This window comes from Protopterus annectens, chromosome 10.part0, assembly GCF_019279795.1.
Source record: "Protopterus annectens isolate FY-2018-M chromosome 10.part0, PAN1.0, whole genome shotgun sequence".
Classification (NCBI taxonomy): Eukaryota; Metazoa; Chordata; order Ceratodontiformes; family Protopteridae; genus Protopterus; species Protopterus annectens.
Window position 1 is genome coordinate 1,355,736,853 of NC_056744.1, and position 23,557 is coordinate 1,355,760,409.

Sequence of the window (23,557 nt, forward strand, 5' to 3'; positions counted from 1 at the left end):
AACTTGCTTCTACATGGCAATTGTTAGAATAAGTTTTAAAGCCATATTAGAAGTAAGGCATTAAGCTGAAATGCAAAGCATTTAAGACCTACCCAAATAGTATGGGGAAAGAAAGTCAAAGATAGGCTTCAATTGTTGGCTTATCAACTTGCTGAAATAATATAAAAGGGAAATGTTAATAGATCTGGTGGGCCTAAACAGGAAGGACAGGAAGTAGTAGGGTACAACTGAGAATTTGAAGAGACTTGAGCAGACTGATTTATTAATGTGGGTAGAATATTGATCCAATTAGACCTTTCTCAGGTTCAACCCCGGGTTATAACAATCAAGTAGGAATAACAGTAGATATTTACAAAGAAAGTGTGGTTGGGACAGAAAATGTAAAAAAGTAGACATTACAGATGTAGTTAGATAAGCAGACTGAACATAAGACAACAAAATCAATGCTATTATTTAAAATATGTACAATTGTAGTAGATATAGCAAACAAGAGATAGAATGATGACTCATAAAACTGAAAGATCCAATGTGGGCACTAGGGAGGGGGTGAGCTATGAGATATAAGGGAGGATGGGGGTATAATGAATTTGGAAAGGAAGGTGTAGTAGAGAGATGTGTTCATTATTTGAGTAAGTTAATTGTAATACAGGACATACAGGTCACATTACTACGAATTATTTATTACAGTTTGCTCCTAGGTGAATGTAACCATAGTATTCTTGAAGCATGCCCACTGGGCAGGATTGTTTAGGTAGTTAAAAGAGATTTGAGGTCATACTGTTTTGTGCAGGGGCTGGGGAGTCCCTGAAATAGGCCACTGAAAAGAATGACAAAGGAGTTATGAGCAGAAGGGTACAGACCTGCTTGGGACAGAAGAAGAAACGGTTAGTAAGGAGAGCTGCAGGTGCAACTGTATAAGGGTAAGCTGCAACACTTAGGTTAATTGAGCGCATCATTACTAGTTTTCTGTTGGTATTTTTAGACAGCCAGATCACCAAGAAGGTCAGTTTTCTGTAGGCTGTTTATTTTCTTTAATCCAAGAATTTATATGGCCTTTTCCATGTGTAGGATTATGAAAGAGGTATGAGGAAAACTATAAGTCACTGAACAAAACACACACAGATCTGCAGCAGAATTGACAGGTATGAGAGGTAGAAAAGGATATGCAAGCAAGTGGGAAGGTTGCAGAAATGGTAAGAAGTACAGCTCTTTGTATTCAGTATAAAGAAGCACATGAAACAAACATCAAAATGAACAGTACACATTAGTTATTGCACATTACACATTAGTTATTGTACAGTACACATTAATTATTGTAGAGTACTCAGTTATTAAACAGTGCGCATTAGTTATTGTACAGTACACAGTTATTAAACAGTACGCATTAGTTATTGTACAGTGCACATTAGATATTGTACGGTATGCATTAGCTTTTAAATGGTATGCATTACGTATTGTACAGTACACATTAGTTATTGTACAGTACACATTGGTTATTGTACAGTATGCATTAATTATTAAATGGTACGCATTACTTATTGTACAGTATGCATTAGTTTTTATACAGTACGCATTAGTTATTAAACAGTATACATTAGTTATTGTACAGTACACATAGTTAAACAGTACACATTAGTTATTGAAATGTATGTACTAGTTATAGAAGAGTATGCATTAGTTATTGTACAGTACCCATTAGTTGTACAGTACACATTAGTTATTGTACAGTACATATTAGTTATTGTACAGTATGCATTAGTTATTAAATGGCATGTATAACTTATTGTACAGTACACATTAGTTGTTGTACAGTATGCATTCGTTATTAAACAGTACACATTAGTTATTGTACAGTATGTATGTGTCTTTCGGCTTTTCCCGGTTAGGGGTCACCACAGTGGAACTCCGGTCCGCTAATGATTGGCAGTTGATTTTTACGTGCAGAGTTGCCAGCCCTGATGCACAACCTTCAATGAAGGTATGCCCATTCACGCATGTCTCCACACAGAAGACGCTCTAGCTGAGAATCGAACCAGACAGGGTCTTACTGTGAGGCGACAACACTACCGCAGCACCACCACCGCGGATACATTAGTTATTGTACAGTGCACATTACTTATTGTAGAGTATGCATTAGTTGTACAGTACGCATTAGTTATTAAACAGCACGCATTAGTTATTAAACAGCACGCATTAGTTATTGAACTGTACGTATTAGTTATAGAATAGTACGCATTAGTTATTGAACAGTATGCATTAGTTATTGTACCAACCAAAAAACAAAGTAATCTCCTTGGAATCTTTGAAGTCTCAAACAACCCACTAAACAAGTATAGTGGGTCCAAAAACAAAGCAGTGTAAGAAACTTCTCTGCGTGGAAGATTTTCAATCCATATGTACCTAGTTAATCACTGTATATTAATCCGATCAGATAATGGTAGTAGAAGTAGCGAACTTAAACTCATCCTAAGTCAAAAAATAATAAAAAATATATCATTTGAAATATTATATAGAATTACTAAGTATTCAGAAGTAATCCAAGCAGGGTAGACAGTCTGTTTCCAGTCAAAAATCCTTTATTAAGTACACAGACAAGCGATCCAAGTAAAACAAAAATAACAGAATAATACTTTCCTCACAAGCTTTCTAACTATATATATATACTTTTTATCAGGCAAGGGAGTAGTTTATTGTGCTTTAAAATACAGTTTATTGTATACATGTTAAATTCACATCCCTTCCACATTAGTGTGACAGAGAGAGACAAATTGAATGTATGCATGCACATATATATATATATATATATATATATATATATATATATATATATATATAGAGAGAGAGAGAGAGATAAAACAGAATATGTATGTGTGTTTCTGTGTTTCTGAGTGTGCATATTTGTGTGTGTTCAATCAAAAAACAAGATACATCTGTATTATCTGAAGTAACTTCTGAGTCTAAGCAACAACACACCAAATGTGCTTCCTAATGTCAGCAAATAGTTTATTCTCACCAGAATCGTTAGTCCAGGATATGGAAGACATTTTATGTAACTAGGAATAAGTACTTACAGTGCACGGTGATCTGGAAGAGTGCTTCTTGCCATGGCTTTCATGTAGGAATAAATGAAACTAGCCACCTGCAAGCTGGTTTCTTTTCTCAAAGACTCCGCTAGTGCTGTTATTAAAGCTACTGAAGGCTGACTTTCAAAAAGGATTCGGGTTGCAGCCATTCGTACTTCTGCTTGAAACGCTTGATTCAAGGCAATCTGAATGGTGATGTCTTGTACCTGCAAAATGGCAAAAGGTCTTCTAAATGCAGAATATATGTTTTGTGGACTAAACTGTTACAGTTTAGGGACACAGGCAATCTAGCATGTCTTTTGTTCTAAAATAATGTGTTTGACAAAAAAGTTAAAAGTAATTAATCACCTATTGATGTATTTATTTAACAATTGATAAACAAGTTGAGTGAGCTGGTTTGAAAACCTTTTTTTAGTTTCATCTTGAACCACTTGGCCAATACATTAATTGTAGCTACTAGCAGTCAAGTAATGTACATATAAATAAGATCTAGCTCTAGTGCATAAAAGAGTATAACAGTATCTGCACAAAAATTGTATGCACATGTACTATGTACTGTCATATTAAATTTGTGAGATAAAGCATGATATTCAGGCAAAATACAAGGTACAGATAGTTATGTTTGCATGTTACATGAAAAATCTGCAAAATTTTCTTTATCAGATATAAAAAATTTAAACTAGGCCAGTTTCTTTCTAGCTTAATTTGCTGTTTAGTGTCAGAAATTATTTAAAATGTATATGTTGCAGTGGGCATGCAACTAGAACTAGACATACTGTAATGCCAGTGCCTTGTTTACCATCTCATAGATTCATCATTATTTAAGCAATTATTTTTACTAAACGATTTGTTTAAATTGATAGTTTATGACTAAGTACCATGTGCATTTGTTTAAAATGCATAAAACCACTTGTTGTTTATCTCTCCATATTGTTGTATTCATTGTTTGTTATATTGTTCTATAAATATTTTAACTAGTTCAATGTTTAGAGGCCAGCTTAAAGTTGTCTTACTATAACTGTATACTGTAATGAAGAAATACACACACACACACACACACACACACACACACACACACACACACACACACACACATATGCATAAACACAGCAACACAGAGATATGCATAATTATAGACATCATAAGCACCTTCTTCCCTGTTGTATTATTCTGGCTGATTTACTTTTTTTCCTTACCTTCTTTGGGTCCTTCTTTGCAATATTTCTCAGTGCCATGACTGCTTCAGTTTGTACTTTTACTTTATAATGAGAAGCTGATGATGAAAATCCAGGCAGAAACTTTTGTATTCGTTTGATGCTTGCTGGTTGACCAGCATTGCCAAGAGCCTTAAGAGCTAAAAGAGTCTGTTCTTCATCGGTGCTGACTGTAACCTTATCAATGAATTCATGAAGTGGCTGTGTGTGGAAACAAACACTGGTAAGGATCCAAATATTTCAAACATTAGAATTTTTAAAAGTAAATAAAATGCTACCAGACCTGAAGTAAAGATTCAGAGCAAAGGTTCTCATCAAGGCACTGCTTGTAAACCACAGAACCATAACCAAGTAGGACCATTTTATGAAGATAAGGAGACTTCTGAACGTGTGATGATTTCAGGATTTCCTGATAAAACATAAATCTGATTAAAGCATGCAGTCTCCTTCAGAAAGATAATATATGACATGAATATATTACATTATTTTTTAACATTTGTAATAAACAAGATCTTTTTTTAAATGTATCCCTCTTTTAGTACCCCACATATAAAACAAAGAAACAGACAAATACATAAATACCTAAATAAAATTCACTGTTTTCACCATATAGTTTACCAAATGATGCAAAATGTAAAATACATAATGTAAGCATATAGTTTTTAAAACTCATAAATAATGACAGTTTTATTTGGAAGAATTAATGTTGTTGTAACTTTTGGCTTTTCCCGGTTAGGGGTCGCCACAGCAGATCTCCGGTCTGCTAATGATTGGCAGTAGATTTTTACGTACTGAGTTGCCAGCCCTGACCTTCAACGAGGGTACGCCTGTTCACGCATGTCTCCACACAGAAGACACTTTAGCTGAGAATCGAACAGGGCAACATCATACTGTGAGGCGACAACACTACCGCAGCACCACCACCGCAGTATAATATTTGGAAGAATAAATGTACTTCTGCATATTATTTGTCTGTTGTGATCCTATCATGATTATACAGGAGTAACATACTACTCAGGTATGGGGCACAGAGTTTGCTAATCCTGGCCTTCTTTCTTAAATTTTTATAAAGAATTTAATGCTTGAATTGGTTATAGTACACAAAACTGTGAACCACTCTGTATGAATCTGTTTGACTATGCTAGGCAAGGTGAGGAAGGTCATGCTTGGATAGGAGATGAAACAAGCCCATAAGGAAAAATTGGGGACAGTAGCTATAAGAGATGAAGAAGGAAGACACTTGTTTAACAGACTGGTCATAGATGGACTGAAGAGTGGGAATGTCACAGATTGGTCATAGATGGACTAAAGAATAGGGAATGTCACAGACTGGTCATGGATGGCCTTGAGAGTTGGGATATCACAGACTGGTCATAGATGGCCTGGAGAGTGGGTATGTCACAGACTGGTCATAGATGGCCTGGAGAATGGGGATGTCACAGACCGGTCATAGATGGCCTGGAGAGTGGGGATGTCACAGACTGGTCATAGATGGCCTGGAGAGTGGGGATGTCACAGACTGTTCATAGATGGCCTGGAGAGTGGAGATGTCACAAACTGGTCATAGATGGCCTGGAGAGTGGGGATGTCATAGACTAGTCATAGATGGCCTGGAGAGTGGAGATGTCACAGACTGGTCATAGATGGACTGGAGAGAGAGAATTTCACAGACTGGCCATAGATGGACTGGAGAGTGGGAATATCACCGATTGGTCATAGATGGACTGAAGAATAGGGAATGTCACAGACTGGTCATAGATGGCCTGGAGAGTTGGGATGTCACAGACTGGTCATAGATGGCCTGGAGAGTGGGGATGTCACAGTCTGGTCATAGATGGCCTGGAGAGTGGGGATATCACAGACTGGTCATAGATGGCCTGGAGAGTGGGGATTTCACAGACTGGTCATAGATGGCCTGGAGAGTTGGGATGTCACAGACTGGTCATAGCTGGCCTGGAGAGTGGGGATGCCACAGACTGGTTATAGATGGCCTGGAGAGTGGAGATGTCACAGACTAGTCATAGATGGCCTGGAGAGTGGGGATTTCACAGACTGGTCATAGATGGCCTGGAGAGTGGGGATGTCACAGACTGGTCATAGATGGCCTGGAGAGTGGGGATATCACAGACTGGTCATAGATGGACTGGAGAGTGGGGATGTCACACACTAATCATAGATGGACTGGAGAGTAGGCGATGATGTCTGAGATGAAGTGATGAGCACTAGGAAAGGAACATATAGATAAGGAACTGGTCAGCTATAGCAGGACAAACAAAGACACCATGTGGGTTCTCAGTCCCTTTGCAGAAACACTCATAGATTCCTATATTCTTACTAGGCTGATGAGGTAGTGGATCTTTCTAAGCCTAGCAAGTTTTCCCAAAGAATAATGCCATCCTGTATCCAAATAGGACATTGAGGACCAAGCAGTTATAAGCTACCTCTATCCATAAGGGACACGGGTGCTAGGGCCAGTGTAAATTTCCTATTCCTCACCCACTGGTCTAGGTTGCACTTAAATTGGGTAAAAGACATAATCAACTTCATACAGATGGAAGCCTGTTCTGTAGGAGGGGAAGTCTCTGGAACACATACCTGTTTCTCCAGCATGTTCAGTTTAAGGGGTTTGGGGCTGCATTGTAAGCCAAGTCTAGATCACCCCTCAGCAATCTATAGGAGAATGAGTAGAGAAAAGGGCTTTAAAGCTCTCTGAGTAAGGCAGGTTTGTTATGCCTTGTATTCTTTTTGTAAGGAACCTCTGAGGTCACTCTAGTTGCTGCATATGCATGGTCAGGTACATACCAAAGGCAGCATTGCACTCTATGATTGATCTGAAAAGGGTAGAGTACAGTGGGATAATGACCTCTTTGGACCTAGATACTATGCCTTTACTTATAAGTTGCACAACATAAAAGGATTTCCTCACTATTGTGGCCACATGGTAGTCGAAGGTAAAGCTACTGTCTACATGCATACCCAGATCCCTGACCACTGGGCCAACGTTTCAGGCATGCTATCAACATGGCAATTAGCTGGGATGATTGATTTCTTAAAGGGTACAATCATGCATTTCTTCGCACTGAGTTTGAGACCTTGACTTTGGCACCTTTTGTTAGTCAAAGATAGGCCTTCTTGAAGAATGCTAGTGTCTTCAGTGGAGTTGGTGATAACCCCCAGCTTGCAATCATCTGCAAACCTAGTCAGCCGTAAACCTTCAGCATTTGTTTCCATTTCAAAGAAATAGATGCTAAAAAGGCCTGGCCCAGTACTGAGCCTGAGGGGGTTCTGCTAGTGACTGGCCTCTTGGTAGAGGTATTTTGACTTCTGGATCATATCAGTGAGCCAGCTGGCTATCCAGTGAGAGACAAAAGGCTTTATACCTAAATTAGTGTGCTTGTTTATAATGTCTGAGTGGATTATTGTATCAAAAGCCTTGACCAAGTCCAGGTAAGCTGTGTACACAGTCTTGCCTTCTGAAATCTGTACAAATTAAAAATCTGTAATAAATTTTTGTCAGACAGGAAACTGACAGATGGTAAACAACTTCATTTGTCCTCTAGTTTAGGAGAGATAACATGACCAGTCTAGCAAACTACATGGAAGATAATAAAATTATTTGATGATTTTTTTTTTTTTTTTATTAAAGTAATTTCAGTCATTAAATGATAACAGCAGGCCAGTTACCCTGATGGCAGTAGCAGGGAAGTTGAAGAAGCTACTCTGCTTTTCTGTAGGATAAATAGTTTCAGACCTAAACCTGAATGGTTTCCCTATTGCAAAGAATTTCCAATCAAACCTCCTGCATTTCTGTAACTGTGCAAAAGTAGGGATTTCTAAGAAACTGTTGTTGGATTTAGTCAATGTGAACTTCACTGAGGCCTTTAACTAAGCACCATATTGAAGATTGCTTATTAACATGAAAGTGACAGAAGTAAGGCAGAAAGTTGCAGACTGGGTGCAGAAATGGCTGCAAGGAGAAAAATAGAGAATGTGGTTAAAGGAGGGTTATCAAGATGACAAAAGTTCCAAAGAGGTTGACTTAGAGAAATAACATATTTACACATGATAGAAAAACTGGGGCTACGTGAAAACTGGAAAAGATCCTGGAAATCTTCTACATGTGGGTAAAACTGCATTTTGGACATAACCTGTTGGTCTCATAAACTAATTCTAGCAAACCAAGGAAATGCAATGCTTGAAAAGAGTGCAGGCTTGATTATTATACCAAACATAACTCAAGAACACAAGCAGATAGCCCAGCAAAACAGACAACACATTATTGAGACAAAGCCTGAGGATAGTGAGGTCATACTCCCAGGTTATCACAGACTACTAGTACAATATGTAGAATACTGCATGCATTTCTGGAACTTGTACAAGGAAATGGATACACACAACAACTGGAAAGCATCTAGATGAAAGCTGACAGAAAATATGCAAAACAACTGGAAAGCATCTAGAGGAAAGCTGAGAGAAAAAATACAAAACAACTAGAAAGTATCTAGCACAAGGCTGAGCGTGTCATCAGCAGAAAGGTAGAGAGAAGTATGAACTGTATTTGGAATCTGTGAACATATATGCACTGAACAGTGATGGGGTAACATTTGGGTACACAAGGTACTACTGAATGGGTCTATATTCTGCCATTGAATGGAACTTCTATCAAACAGCTGAACATCGAACCCTATCCATCAAACATTCATTCAGAAAACTTTCATTTCATTGATGGGGAAAGCAACTAGTTGGCCACCACTTCTCTGTGTGCCCCACCACAATATTTCAAACCCACCTAGGTGGAGGTCTTTGACCACCACACCCCCCGACTATATATACCAAATCTGAGACCACATTACAGTGGGTAAAAGGGTAGAATGGAAAGTGGTGGCCAACTAGTTACTTTCCCCGTCAATGAAATGAATGTTCACTGAATAAACTTTCAAAAGACAGGGTTTCATGTTCAGCTAGTTGATGGAAGTTCCATTTGATGACTGAACATAGACCCATACTGAACAGGAGGGGTGGTAACATTTGGAAATGTAAGGTAATACTGAAAGTAAGGAATAACATTTGTGTGCACAGGGTAATACTGAACAATGTGGTGGGATAACATTTGGGTACACAAGGTAATAGATGAGAATATGAAGGTGTTGAATTGAGACAAAATGACAAGGGGGTGCAAGAAGGGGCTACCAGATTCATTTAAACATTGTCAGGTTAACCTGAACCTCAAAAAGTATTTTTTTCTAACCTAGGAAGTTTCCCACACTTGGAACAGGCTGCATGATGGGGTGGTGGGATGTGAATCTGCTGGGGATTTTGGAAAGTTGTGGAAGAGCTGGAAGCAGTCAGCCAGCACAGTGTGGAAGGAAGTAGCTTCATACAGTCTTCTGAAAAATATATGTTAGTTGCCTTTTGTGGTTTATTAATTTGGAGAGAGGGCATCTATGGTTTAACTGTCTGTATTTTACCACCAGAGTTTTTCACCACTTTGAGTACTTTGAACAGCAGGTCTATATCACTTCGTTGAATGGCGGAACCTGCCAAGGTGGGGGCTATGCCCCTACACCCCCCAATGTGGAAGGCACCCCCCTAACTAAATATACCAACTTTGAGACTACACTAAAGTGGGGAAAAGGGAAAATTCCAGATGGTGGACAACTGCTGGTTTGCCCCTGTTAAAATTCGCCATTCGACAAAGAACGGCTTCGCTGAATAGGTGTTCAATTAAATAAAATAGACTCTTGAACAACATGGTGGCAGGCTTTATGGCAATAAGAGTGGTATTCAAAAAGAAGTTAGGGATGAACAGTTTTCTGAATCATTAGCGATGATGGAGAAAATTGATTCTACAAAGAAGTTGGACACTATTATTTTGGGCTCCCAGGACTTATTTTCTGGTACATTTAGGAATGGTTCAAACAAGTTTTTTGATATTTTAACTACACAAGTATATCTGTTTTGTGAGTCTGGTTAAAGAAGCATTTATGATATTCAGACTTGGTTAAACACCTTGAGATCAAATTATCTAAATATAAAGTGTTACTATGGGACAATCTTTTTTGGGGGAATGTTTAATATATAAGAGAATGCCTTGAGGTGGAGGAATTTCTAAACAATATTACAGCAGATAACAGTGTGTTCCATGATTTTGTTGAATGGTTCATTAAGAAAGACTTGGAGCTTATTAAAATGTTGATGGCACATAATGAGGAATTGTTACATTACCTGGACAAGGGCATCGCAATTTAAAGAGTAATATCACAAAGGGCACTTCCTTCAGTTCCATTTCTGGAGAGGATGATGCTGTGCTTGGTCAGGAGGATAGGAAAAAAATTACTTTAAGGGCAAGAAAGACTAAGAAGCTGCAATGGGATATCAAAAGTTATTTGTAAGGGAGTGCTATTTTATTGGTTGGGTGGGAGGAGGGTTAGGGTGAGCATGCATTACTGAGGTGGGCAGGGGAGCTTTAGCCCTAACCTTGCCCCCATCCCAACCCTAATCCTGCACTGTACCTTAAAAGTAACTCCTCCCCTAGCACTGCCACTACACAAGACACACTCATATACACAAATGCACCAACACACATTCTCGCATGCAAACACACAACACTTATAACTTAACTGAACCCTTATCCTAATCCTAACATTCAAACACACACATACACACTCTAACCCTTTCCCAATCTCTGCTTACCAGTTTTGAAGAAACTGCTCTTCAAGATATTGGATGTTCAGCTATCTGAATGTTTGATGATTTTGACATCCCATATCATTCGTTGAACAAAGAAATGTTTGACAAAACACACTTTAGCCCTCCCTTCATATAGTCTAGGGTGGTACAACTCAAGTCCTTGACACCAGCATGAGCTAAGACACAGTCATACTGGCACTTGTTGTTTGAGGATCTGAGTGCATGCATGAGCTGACTGATCCTGGCACCAGACCAGCAACTGACCATCACTATTTTCTTGGACAGCCTGGTAACAGATGCATCTGTATGTCTTACAATGGAGTCACCCATAGCAAGAATATTTGGTTGGGTCAAGACTTCCCATATGAGTACAGCATCTGTGACTTTGGAACTCCTTGTGCTATGTGAGGAGGTAGGCTTAACTTGATGAGTGTGCTTTGTGCCCGTACTGTATTTTGGAGGACGGCTTCCAGAATTTTTCAGAGGGATACCATTACTAATCCATATTTACATTTTTCTATTGCCAATTATTTTTTTATGAAGAAGAATATAGTGAAGGGGCACTTCATGAGAATTACAAGATTGACATCTGATATGGTTTAAAAAAATAATGTGATTTATTGAAAAATGATATATAGAGGCTACTCATATGCATTGGTGGATTTAGTTACAAAAGAAATTCATGAGCTTAGGAAGAGAAAGTTTTTACCTATTTTAACAAATTCAGAAGAAGTGCTAAGTGCTAAGGGTACATATACTGGTACCAATTTTGTTAAAGCCTTATTATGCGTTACTTACTGTTTGGTTGTTAAAAGTATCTTGCACACAGTGTATGGAACTAGGAAGATACTTCTGAGTAACAATATGAGCCACTTGTTAGGGCGTATACCAAAAACAGTATACAAAAAAGGTTTTACATTTAACCATTACTGGAGGTGAGAAATGTTGATACCATTGAGGTGCATTTGAATGGCACTTTTCCCTGTTGGATTTGCAACCAATGCAAGTTTATTAATAATAGTTCATTTTATACTGTTGGAGACAACAGCAGGATTTATGACTTCAAGAAATATTTTTCTTGTCATTCTAGAAGTCTTCTTTATTTGGCTACCTGTGTTTTTTGTCCAGCTTTTACAATGGCAAAACGTAATAACTTTAACTCAAAGAATGTATAAACATAATTACACTATCAAACATAAAGATAAAAACAATGATTTAATAAAATGTAGCATTAGTCATAATAATTTTAAATAGTTCATCTTTTTAGTGGTTGAACAACCCATAATTGATTTAAGAGGTGCAGATTTTAATAATTGCTTTTGAGTTAAGGGAACAACTTTGGCAGTTTAAGTTAGGAGTGATTTTCTTACCAGGTTTAAATGTTATTTATTTTTTTTTTAAGTATTTTAGGTTAAAAGAGCTTGCAATTTATGTGATAGGTTGATCTTTGTAGTCATGTGACTGTTTAAAACTTTTATAAGTAGGGTTTAACTTTGTTAATGTGGCGTTTCTGATTAGGTTTACTTACTAAAAGGGAACAAAAGTGCTAAACAAAGTAACTGTTTTTTCTACAACATTTTAGTTGGTTTTGGTGCTATTTTACTGTTACTAACTTTAAGGCCTTAACTTTAGCATCTTACTATTTAAATTTCAAAAATGAAGCAGTGTACTCACCTATAGCTATAGGTAAGCTAAAGAAAAACAAGGTGCAAACAATAGAATAGATTACAGTAAACAGCTCTAGGGGCACAGAGTGATAAAGCCAATGCCCCAAGTGACCCAAGTTCAGTTAATTGCTCAGCTGACAGATGGATCAGAAGGGAGGGATGGGCTTGCCTGTCCTGATTGGAAGGGCATTCATCAATGATGGACTCTAAGAGGAGGTATGGTCCAAAGTGGGGAGCTGCTCTTAGAAGCAGTCGAGTGTGGGAAGCAGGGAAGGAAATGGGTAGGGAATATAAAAGAAAAACAAATCTCTAGATGGATACAAAGATGGCTGAACCTCCAGGACAGCCTTAGGATCTACAACCAGCTCCAGCAATGCCACAATAAATTTAACAAGATTAGCAGGTAGTCCCTGCATGGACATCGGCTGCTATGAAGGTGGGCAGGATAAAGTTAAGGGGGTGACCAAAAAAAAAATTGTTTAAACTAAACAAACATAACTGAGCTTCCAATAAATGGTCAAATTATAGCTAATTTCTTCTGAAACTGCAACAACAAAGACAAACACCAAGTATTTGATTGTAAGCAACTAACACACAAAGAACTTTCTAGAGGCTTCTTACCATGTTTGGAGAACACCATAGCACTGCTTTATTAAGTTCTGCATCTCCTACCTTAAACAGGACTTACACAAAGAGAATTTTTTATCGTCTCAGGAAATTCACTTTGCTATTCTGTGTCCAAGACAATGTCTTTTTGTGACAACGCAGTTCTAGTTACAGAGTTGTGGTCAGTGATCACTATCAGTCTGACATGCCACATTTCTACAACTGGACCTATAACCATAGCTATATTAATGCAGTCTATGATGTTTCAGTTAAATTCTCTGTAAAAAAAATTGTTTTAAATTGTTTCCTACTCACTGAGGTGACTTCTGCAACCTTTCTGCTAGGTCTTGCCATAAACAGTCCAATAGTTAAGGCTTCAGTTGCTTCTGCACGAGTGATTTCACCATTTTGAAACTTCTGGTTAATGTATTTCAGAGCAGCAGGTGTAGCAGCAACAGGAAGTGCATTTAAAATCCACTGTCTGTTTTAAAACAAACAGAAAGGCATGTTTGAGGAGTGTCTGTTGTGTGTAAATGACTAATATTTCAAGTGAATATAGATACTTTTTACTTCACCTGTACTCTGGTCTCTTTGAGTAGCTCTTCCAGATGTTTTCTATATTGTCTTCATTAAGTTCACGTAGTTTTTGGGAAAGCAGCATAAACCTGGAAGGCGCATCCGAATGAAGCTGACGCACATTATTCTGTACTAGATGCTGTAGTGCTGCTGTAATCTGTAATTCGAGCATATTACTCAGTAAGTACTAATTTGTTAAAGCATATTACTTAGTGACTACTAATTTGTTAAAGTGTATTACTCAGTAAGTACTGATTTGTTAAAGCATATTACTCAGTAAGTATTGATTTGTTAAAGCATATTACTCAGTAAGTACTAATTTGTTAAAGCATGTTACTCAGTAAGTACTAATTTGTTAAAGCGTATTACTCAGTAAGTACTAATTTGTTAATGTGTATTACTCAGTAAGTACTGATTTGTTAAAGCGTATTACTCAGTAAGTACTAATTTGTTAAAGCATGTTACTCAGTAAGTACTAATTTGTTAAAGCGTATTACTCAGTAAGTACTAATTTGTTAAAGCATGTTACTCAGTAAGTACTAATTTTTTAAAGCATGTTACTCAGTAAGTGCTAATTTGTAACTGCAAATTTTGGTCTTAAGTGTATGAAGAGAGAAGCAGCGCTGCATATTATCTGTGGTTATTAATGCATTTCTTCAAAATTAATACAGTTGACATGCTTTGGCTTTTATGTATTCAGTGATTTAAAATATTTATTGAATTAGAACTGCCATACATATTTACCTCAGTTTCAGGCTGCATGGATCGTTTAAGTTGAATAGGGTTTTGAAGGACATTGGGTGCAAAATGGTACATTAGATTTCCTCGATGCTGAAGATGAAGCCGAGGTGCCTGAGCTTGCTCATTTCTCACATTTATTAGGTCAAGTTTCTGGCTAAAGATGAGGAATAAATGTCACTATTTCACTTTTTTAAATATAATTATTTATTTATATTTTTTTTGAAACAAGAGAATTACGTTATATTGCTATCTTATGTCATAAAATAATACAATCTGTATTAAACACAATATAATAAGCAAAAATACATAACAATTTTATAAATAAAGGAGAGAACACATTAATGAAATATCTAATAGAACCAATTATATTCCACAAATGATTTAAAAATAATATAAGACTTCAATTGCTTGCCCCACTGTCAGCCTAACACCATGAAAAAAGCATATTACAAGTTATATAACCTGTCATAAACTACACCTTCTCTCTTCTCACCAAGAGTCTCCCTCCAGTGTACCAGATATGCATTCTGTAAATCACCAACTGCAAGCCAAGTACCCTGGACTGTCCATCTCCCTAATCAAATGCAGGTGCTCATTGACAGACTGAAAAAAAAAGATTGCAAATGCAAGAGTATAGCGAATCTTGAACATCGCTCTTCTCCTTCAAACATCTTTGTTGCAGGGGGCAAACCCCCTGCACCCTCACTTCTCAACTTATGTATACCAACTCTGAGATCACCATAACTCAGAGAAAAGGGAGTATTCCAAGAAATGAGCAGACTTGGCATGTATAAGTCCATTCTTTCAGCCATTCAGTCTATGCATTTCAAGCCGCACTCTAGCGAGTTCCAACATTTGAAATGGTTACCGCCTCATCCACATTAAGGGCAAATCATGTAAAAAATGACATGCTAATCAATCCTACAGCCTACCTTCCTGCCTCTAAACCTCCTGAATCACCTATTCCCTTTTTAATGTATGTATGTATAATAAAAATATAGTTATTTACATCTCACTTCTCATTCTTTAGCAAATCTACCATGGTAGTATTCTCACAGCTGTCTTTGTTTGCACTGTTTGATATTCTACTGTTATCTGTAAATCTTGAACATATTGTACTTTCTTGTTTATGCAGATTTACATTCTAGTTTTCTATCTGCATTGCTACCACTTTAGAATGTTCATTCATCTGGGCTGTGCCTGCAAATGGTCATGCTTGATCACTGCTTTACCCCTGTAAACAAATACAAGAAGCAAGCAAACAAGCAAACAAACAGATAAATGAATAAATGATAAAAATTTCTGGGTTACATATAACACATATTTTAGAACACTAAAATGGAAAATTTTGGAAAATGTTGTTATAGCATTTGTGAACACTAAGAAATAGCTAAATAGCATGAAGTGAAATATAATAGGAATTGTAAATGGTTTCAACTTACATACAGGAAATATTAGTATATGACTGTGCTTAATCTGTTCAATTAAAGAAAAGTGGTTAGATGTTACCACTGTATTTTAAAGGTAAGAGCTACCCAACTAATTGAGAGTGATTATGGGAATATTTATTCTCCAACTTCATGAAGAGATTTGATAAAGAATGACATCCAGCAGTACAGCAGTCAATTAGCTATCTAAAATCCCAGATTGTGAGAAAAAATATCTTTTTGACTAATTGATTGTGTTTTGTACTTCATTCAGACAGGAAGTCTAGCTTGGTGTAACTTAGTACAGCTCTCTCATTAGTTATGTTCTTCAAGAGAAGTTTAGTTTTGGTAAAAAATGAGAAACTGTAGCACTATAACATCTGTCATTGGGGTGAATGCTGAATAAAATGTTTCCACACATCCACACCATCCTTCATACAGACCATATGAGTCGACAGTCACAGAGCATATGTTATGTACTTGATTCTAGACAGTTACGGAGTCCATATCTTTGGCAAATACATCTGCTTAACTGGTGTATCCACAAGCAATAATGCCCAACAGGGTGGGTGTTATTGTGGAAATAATGCATGGGCAGGGGTGTTCTGAGGCCTGATCCCACAAGTGGAGGGCCTCTACATGACATTTCCACAATAACATACACACTAAAGAGCATTATTGCACTTAGAAAATTTATGTTTATTATTTTTTTTCTGATTAAAATATAGTTCCTCTGCCTAACGTTTCAAACCTGGTTTAGTATATGTAATTGTTGAAGGAAGTATTTTACATCCAAAGTATAAGTTATGGAAGTATTTAGTGTCTACAAACACACATACACACACATGTACACACGCGCACTTTCAGAAGGACAAACATAAAGATATACACATATACATTGAAAAATATACACATACGCTCAGAAGCACAGACCTACAGAATCACACATATACACCTATATGAAAACATACACACACACACACACACACACACACACACACACACACACACACACACACACACACACACACACACACCTTTTTTATAGAATACATCCACATATGTCTTCTTGTAAAACAATGAATGAAAAAAATGCAAGGCATTGTAACTCTTCTCATTCCTGTCTGTAGTTTTGCTGCTTCATGCTGACCATTCAGTTTTAGTTTAAATCACTGAGGATTAAAGTCAGTTAATAATGCCAATCTTTCACAAAGTTTCGTAAGTTTTAAAATCCACATTGATGGACTACTTCTTGCAATCAGTAATGTATCCTCTCTATCTCTATGTTTCAGTAACTCCCACTTACGCATTCAGCAGCAAACTTGTTTTTCAGCGGGCATTGCCTATACATTAATACCCTGCTGGAGAATATTTAATGTGTAATTTGCCCATTCTCTAATAGCATTTAGAAAACAGTTTAGTAGGCTGTTGTGATCTAAACTGTATTTGTCTTGTAGCAAGTACTTTCTTTTTTGGCAGATGTCAGAAATAATATTTGCCTTCATCCCTGTTTTGCCCTAAAACTAGAATATCTAAGGGGGTTACTTTGGCTGCTATAATCACTGCATTACTCTGTACCTACAGTATTAATGAATTATCCCAACTAAGATCACTGAGGCTGTGATTTGTTGTCTGCCCATATGGGATATAATGCAGTACTCCACCTCCTCCAGCAGGAGATGAAGAGTTCATTAGGAAGATACCAGCTCCAGACCCAGATTAACACAAGCAAGCAAACAAACAGTTAAACAAAGGTAATTCAAAAAAATTTGTGAGTTGGCAATCTGACATATGGTAAGTACGTCTCAACTTTCCAAATTTTCACAGAATGTCCAGATTTTTTTTGCCTCATGCTCATAAAATGTTTGGTTTTCTAGACTTTTGTGGCAAATCAGTGAGGATTGAAATCATGAAATAATGACAGGAATTTGATTTTCAGATTTCATGTCCTTCAGAAAATTCATGGTAACAGAAGGCCTTTTACACTAGCAGTCTTCTAAGTTTATAAGAGGAATATTTGAAAATTGTCCCTATTTTTGGGGTGTTGTCGCCCCATTATTATAGCTTTGTCCAGATTTTTTGTGATAACAAATCAAGAGCTATGCGCTACATTGTATTTTGCACATGTAAGGCAGAGAAACTTGCAGTATTCATTAACCTACTTAAAAATATTTAGTTCCAGCACTGGTCTCAGTGTGGCAAGACACTCACCTATAAATTATTTATGTACTGTTGCCCAAAGTAATCCCAGAAATATACAAATGCATAATTTGTGATTTTGAATGAGCAAGTAACTAAACAGTGCCATTACCCTTCCTACCCAGCAAGCTGAAGTTCTTGGGCCTATTAGGTTTTAATAAGCCAGCAAAACACTGAACACATAAGAGTACAACCCCATGAATATGACACTTCTAAGACTGTTAGCTATAATGTCTTTACATCTTCTAAGGTGATTTCCAACAGGCACTTCTATCTCAGATGGTGAAATGAACAGCAGTTAAAACCACATGCTGTTTGTTCATAGGTTCATAGGTTGGTACTAGGCTATCAGCCCTAGGGCCTATACAACCTAGCCATAACAATTCCCTGGCTATTTCTTCCCACAATATTTACTTCCCTGGACCCCTGTCTAGCAGGGTGACTGATGTGATCCCCAGGGTGAATTTCTTATCTCCCATCCAATCGTCAAGGTTCCTTTTGAAGAGGGCCAAAGAGGCACTCTGCTTGACAGGTATGGGTAGTCTATTCCAGAGTCTGGGGAGTCTCTGGGTCAGGAACCTATCCCTCCGGCATGTTTTGCTCATTGTGATGACAAGGTTTAGATTCCTGGAGCATGTGGCTCTGAGGGATTGGGATTTCTTTAAGTGTAGCATATCCAACAGCTCTGGGTTTGACATGGCCTTGTATGTTAAGCAGAGATTGCCTCTGAGTAGATGATATGCGACAGAGTATAGCTGGAGGTTTTTAGACGGTCAGCATAGGTCATCTGCTTTAGGCCTGTGATTCATTTAGTGAGGTATTTCTGCAGCCTTTCCAGTTGTTGCAGATGTCTTGAGAGGTACATACCAAACAGGGCGTTGTATACTATAAAGGGTCTAATGAAGGATGAGTACAGTGGGAGAATGACCTCCTTTTTTCTGGATGAAAAGCCCTTAATGATGAGGTGTGCCACATAGAAGGATTTCCTGACTGTTGTGGCAATGTGGTTATCAAAGATGAGACCACTGTCCATCTATGTCCCTAAGTCTCTTATCACACTTTCGGTGTTTAGTGTACTGCCACCTATGTGGTAATTCATGGGTACATGTTTTTTTTCCAAAGGGGATAACTATACATTTCTTGGCATTGAGCTTGAGCCCATGTCTCTGGCACCAAGCATCTGTTTCTGTAAGGCCCTTTTGTAGAATATCCACATCATTTGGGGATTCAGTAATGGTTCCCAACTTGCAGTCATCTGCGAACTTTGTTAGCCAGGGTCCCTTAATGTTGGCCTGTACTTCAGAGAAGTATATGCCAAACAAGAGCGGTCCCAAGACTGAACCCTGAGGTACTCCACTTGTCACTTGTCTGGAGCTGGATTTGGAGTCGGCTACTTTTATAGTGTGGGTTTTGTCAGTAAGCCAGTTGGCAACCCATCGAGCGACGTAGGAATTAATTTCCAGTTTAGTAAGTTTATCTATGATTCCAGAGTGGGGGATGGTGTCAAAGGCCTTGGCGAGGTCCAGATAGACTGTGTGGACTGCCTTAAACTCATCCACAGCTCTGGAGACTGATTTGAAGAAGTCAGTCAGGTTCAGGAGACAAGATCGGCCCTTCACGAGCCCAAACTGGGTGGGGTCCAGTGTTTGAAGGTTGCCAGTGTCTTTGTTTATAAGTTCCATGATAATATGTTCCATGTCCTTGCAGATCAAGCTCGTCAGACTGATGGGGAGGCAGTTCCCAGGATCCAAGGTGGAGCCCCCTTGTGGAGTGGGATAACTGTAGCTGTGCACCACTCAGTGGGCACGAAGCCTGAGGTGAGGCTATGACTAAACATGACACTTAGGTGAGGTGCCAGTTCATTTTGTAGTTCATGTAGTACACAGTCCAGGATGTCGTCTGGTCCCATGGATGCTGTATTCTTAGCTTTGGAGAGTGTGTTTTTACCTGTGTGGCCATTATTACTGAAATTTGGCAATCTTTTAGTATAGAGATGGGCCCTTTACGAGGTGAGGGGGGTGAAGTTGGCACTGAATCAATCTGCCAGGATATTGGCAATATCCTTGGGATCAGTATATTTAATGCCATTCTGTTGTAGCTCAGAGCAGATCTGAGCATTGCCATTTAGATTTTTGACATAGCTATAGAATGCCTTGTGGTTGTCTTTGGAATCTTTGGCAATTTTATTTTCTTAACTAGCTTAATCAAGAAGTCAATGATCCAAGTCATACCGAGTTCCTGTGGGATCACAGTGTACAAATCCTTAATGTCAACAGTGAGGAAATTAAATTCAGGGCAAAAAGGAAGTTTATTAAGATCTTCTGGAAAATTCCAGGAATCGAGACAAATCTGCTTCTAAGAAATTAAATATTTCTTAAGCATGTCATCCACCACTTTAGCACAACTATAGGTGACAGATTGTCTACCATTGAATATAAGTCTAAGAGGTGGGGGTCAAGGTTTATGTGGATTCTTGGGATGCTGAAGATGACAGGAAATAAAGGGTCTATCACATTCAAATAATTGAACAGGTCGATATCAATACTTGACTCAGTAAATAACTCATTAATATGGGCCTTAATCCTTTTATATGCCCCATTCACTTCACTCAAAGAAGATTTTACATAAGCATCACTGTCGAGAATAAGTAAAATTCTTCGAGAATAATCACCCTGGTCCATAAACACCAAACCACCCCCTTTTTCTAGCTTCATAACTCTAGTGGTGCTTGTTTTTAAGTCAAAAAGCAAAATCTGTCTCTGCTTGTATTAAATTCTTATCTTTATACAGGCAGTTAGGATTTGTTAAACAAGCTCTCAAATCAAGTTCACATATTTTTTTCAAATACGCTTAATGTTGAATGTAAACGTGGATTATATACACTAACAATTCAGTAGCTGAAATTACATTCACTTTTAGTACCCAGCAAAACATTTAAATTTAATTTACGAATGAAAACCTTAAGGTCCAATAAAGTCCTAGAGACATCAGCTCTCATTGAAGGAATGAAGAACAATCCTTTTGATAGCAGTTGTATCAATTCTAGAGTCACGAGGAAATAAGAAAAGTTATACACACTAAACCCCCTTCAACATTGGTTAAAATATCCAGTTTTGAGAAAAAGGGTTTAGCCATGAAGTTGTTTACTTCCACTTGCAGCTTTGCTTCCTCCCCCTCTGGTTTCACTGTTGCTGACACTGGTTTCTCTGTTGGCCTTTCCCGTTGCCCTTGCGAAAATCCTGATTGGATGATTAAATTGATTTTCATTGGCCAAACAGGCTTGCTCATTCCTTTCTCTCAATCAGTCACTCAGCCTCACAGCAGATGCATGGGTTTCCTGAAGGAAGATGGTATAGAGGAGTGGTTAATCTCCCCATTCATCACAATACTACTGTCCACAGAGGTTCCATTGTAGTTAAAGTTAGCTTGAGCAAAACCCCATGTTTGTGATAACAGGGGAAGTGGATAAGTCATGCCTTTTGAGTAGTCAGAATGGTTGCGCTGGAGTTTTTTAAATTTTACTGAGCCTGATCTTTTCTATAATCCTCTCAATGCTTGAATAAATATGGCAAAAGTCGTATTTATACCGATTAAAGTCACAATCTTTCCTAATGTCCCTCTCAAGAATTTCAGCTTCCTGCATAAGTAAATCCAATTGTAGTCCATAGTGTTTAATCAGGAGCTCTAAAAACTCACACCCCTGTTTATCAAAGAGGTGAACCAACTCCAAGTGAAAAGCTGAGTTCCTCTCTAGTCCATTGGGGTAATGCCACTGGCTAAGACCTTTCGGTATTTGCCTCCTGTTAAAACACTCTTTGAGGTATATAATCTCTATTTGGAGTTTCATAATTTTAAGTAGTTTGTAATCAAACAGTTTTAAATTAGAAACAATATTTTGTTGATTATTGGTGACAGCCTCATTACCCAGTGAGTTCGTATTATAAGGAGTGAAAACTTCCCAAGACAAGCTCCTAGGTTCTTTAAGCCAATCAATTAGTTTAGGTACTCCTTTATGCAGTTTCCAGTAAAGTGTCTGATACTCATATAATACCTGTCCTACATTCAACTTATAACAATGCATACAATCATACACAAACCACTAGCCTGCCCAGCTCTTACCCCTTTAATCAACATACATTTCCCCTAAAAGAACTCCTAGATCAAGGCAAACAACTTCTTACAATAAATAAACCAAATAAATCCCTTGGACAAAGCTTATACTCAGTAGGAAAAAGTGGAACTCCTCATCTCAAACCACAAGAACTATTTCTAACCTACCCTCCTTTAAATGCTCCTTAAAAAATACTTTATAAAATCTTGGACCTGCTTCTGTGCCTATCCTGGCTGAAATAACTCACAACACTTCACTCACCCCCATCAACCTAAATCTCACTCCACAGCCTTCTCCAGCCTCCAATACCACGCCTTTCTTTTCCTTTTTCCCACTAGCTGACCTTATCAACTTCAGCTCTGCAGACCTTTCCTCTACCTCTTTCCTTCCTACTCGCCTAAGCTAGTTGAAGACACCCTGCCCTGCACTCATCTTATAATCTCCTTCGCTCCATCCTCCTTCCTACTATAACCATAATATGAACACCATCTCTCTACCTGAAGACACCCTGCCCTGCACTCATCTTATAATCTCCTTCTCTCCATCCTTCTTCCTACTATAACCATAATATGAACAGCATCTCTCTACCTGAAGACACCCTGCCTGGCACTCATCTTATAATCTCCTTCTCTCCATCCTTCTTCCTTCTATAACCATAATATGAACACCATCTATCTACCTGAAGACATCTGCCCATCACTCGTCTTATAATCACCTTCTCTCCATCCTTCTTCCTACTATAACCATAATATGAGCACCATCTCTGTACCTGAAGACACCCTGCCCTGCACTCATCTTATAATCTCCTTCTCTCCATCCTTCTTCCTACTATAACCATAATATGAACACCATCTCTGTACCTGAAGACACCCTGCCCTGCACTCATCTTATAATCTCCTTCTCTCCATCCTCCTTCCTACTATAGCCATAATATGAACACAATCTCTCTACCTGAAGACACCCTGCCCTGCACTCATCTTATAATCTCCTTCTCTCCATCCTCCTTCCTACTATAACCATAATATGAACACCATCTCTCTACCTGAAGACACCCTGCCCTGCACTCATGTTATAATCTCCTTCTCTCCATCCTTCTTCCTTCTATAACCATAATATGAACACCATCTCTCTACCTGAAGACACCCTGCCTGGCACTCATCTTATAATCTCCTTCTCTCCATCCTTCTTCCTTCTATAACCATAATATGAACACCATTTCTCTACCTGAAGACACCCTGCCCTG

The 23,557-nt window shown here is 38.1% G+C and overlaps 1 protein-coding gene across 1 annotated transcript in view; it reads right to left on the reverse strand.

Moving 5' to 3' along the window:
* Positions 1–23,557, reverse strand: part of LOC122813594 (vitellogenin-like) — a 264,282-nt gene that overhangs the window by 230,077 nt on the left and 10,648 nt on the right. The window contains exons 7-12 of the mRNA XM_044086005.1: positions 14,581–14,731; positions 13,836–13,993; positions 13,576–13,741; positions 4,581–4,706; positions 4,280–4,498; positions 3,072–3,289 (exon numbers count right to left, since the gene is read on the reverse strand). Coding sequence (XP_043941940.1) covers positions 3,072–3,289; positions 4,280–4,498; positions 4,581–4,706; positions 13,576–13,741; positions 13,836–13,993; positions 14,581–14,731 — 1,038 coding nt within the window. The remainder of the gene's footprint in view (positions 1–3,071; positions 3,290–4,279; positions 4,499–4,580; positions 4,707–13,575; positions 13,742–13,835; positions 13,994–14,580; positions 14,732–23,557) is intronic.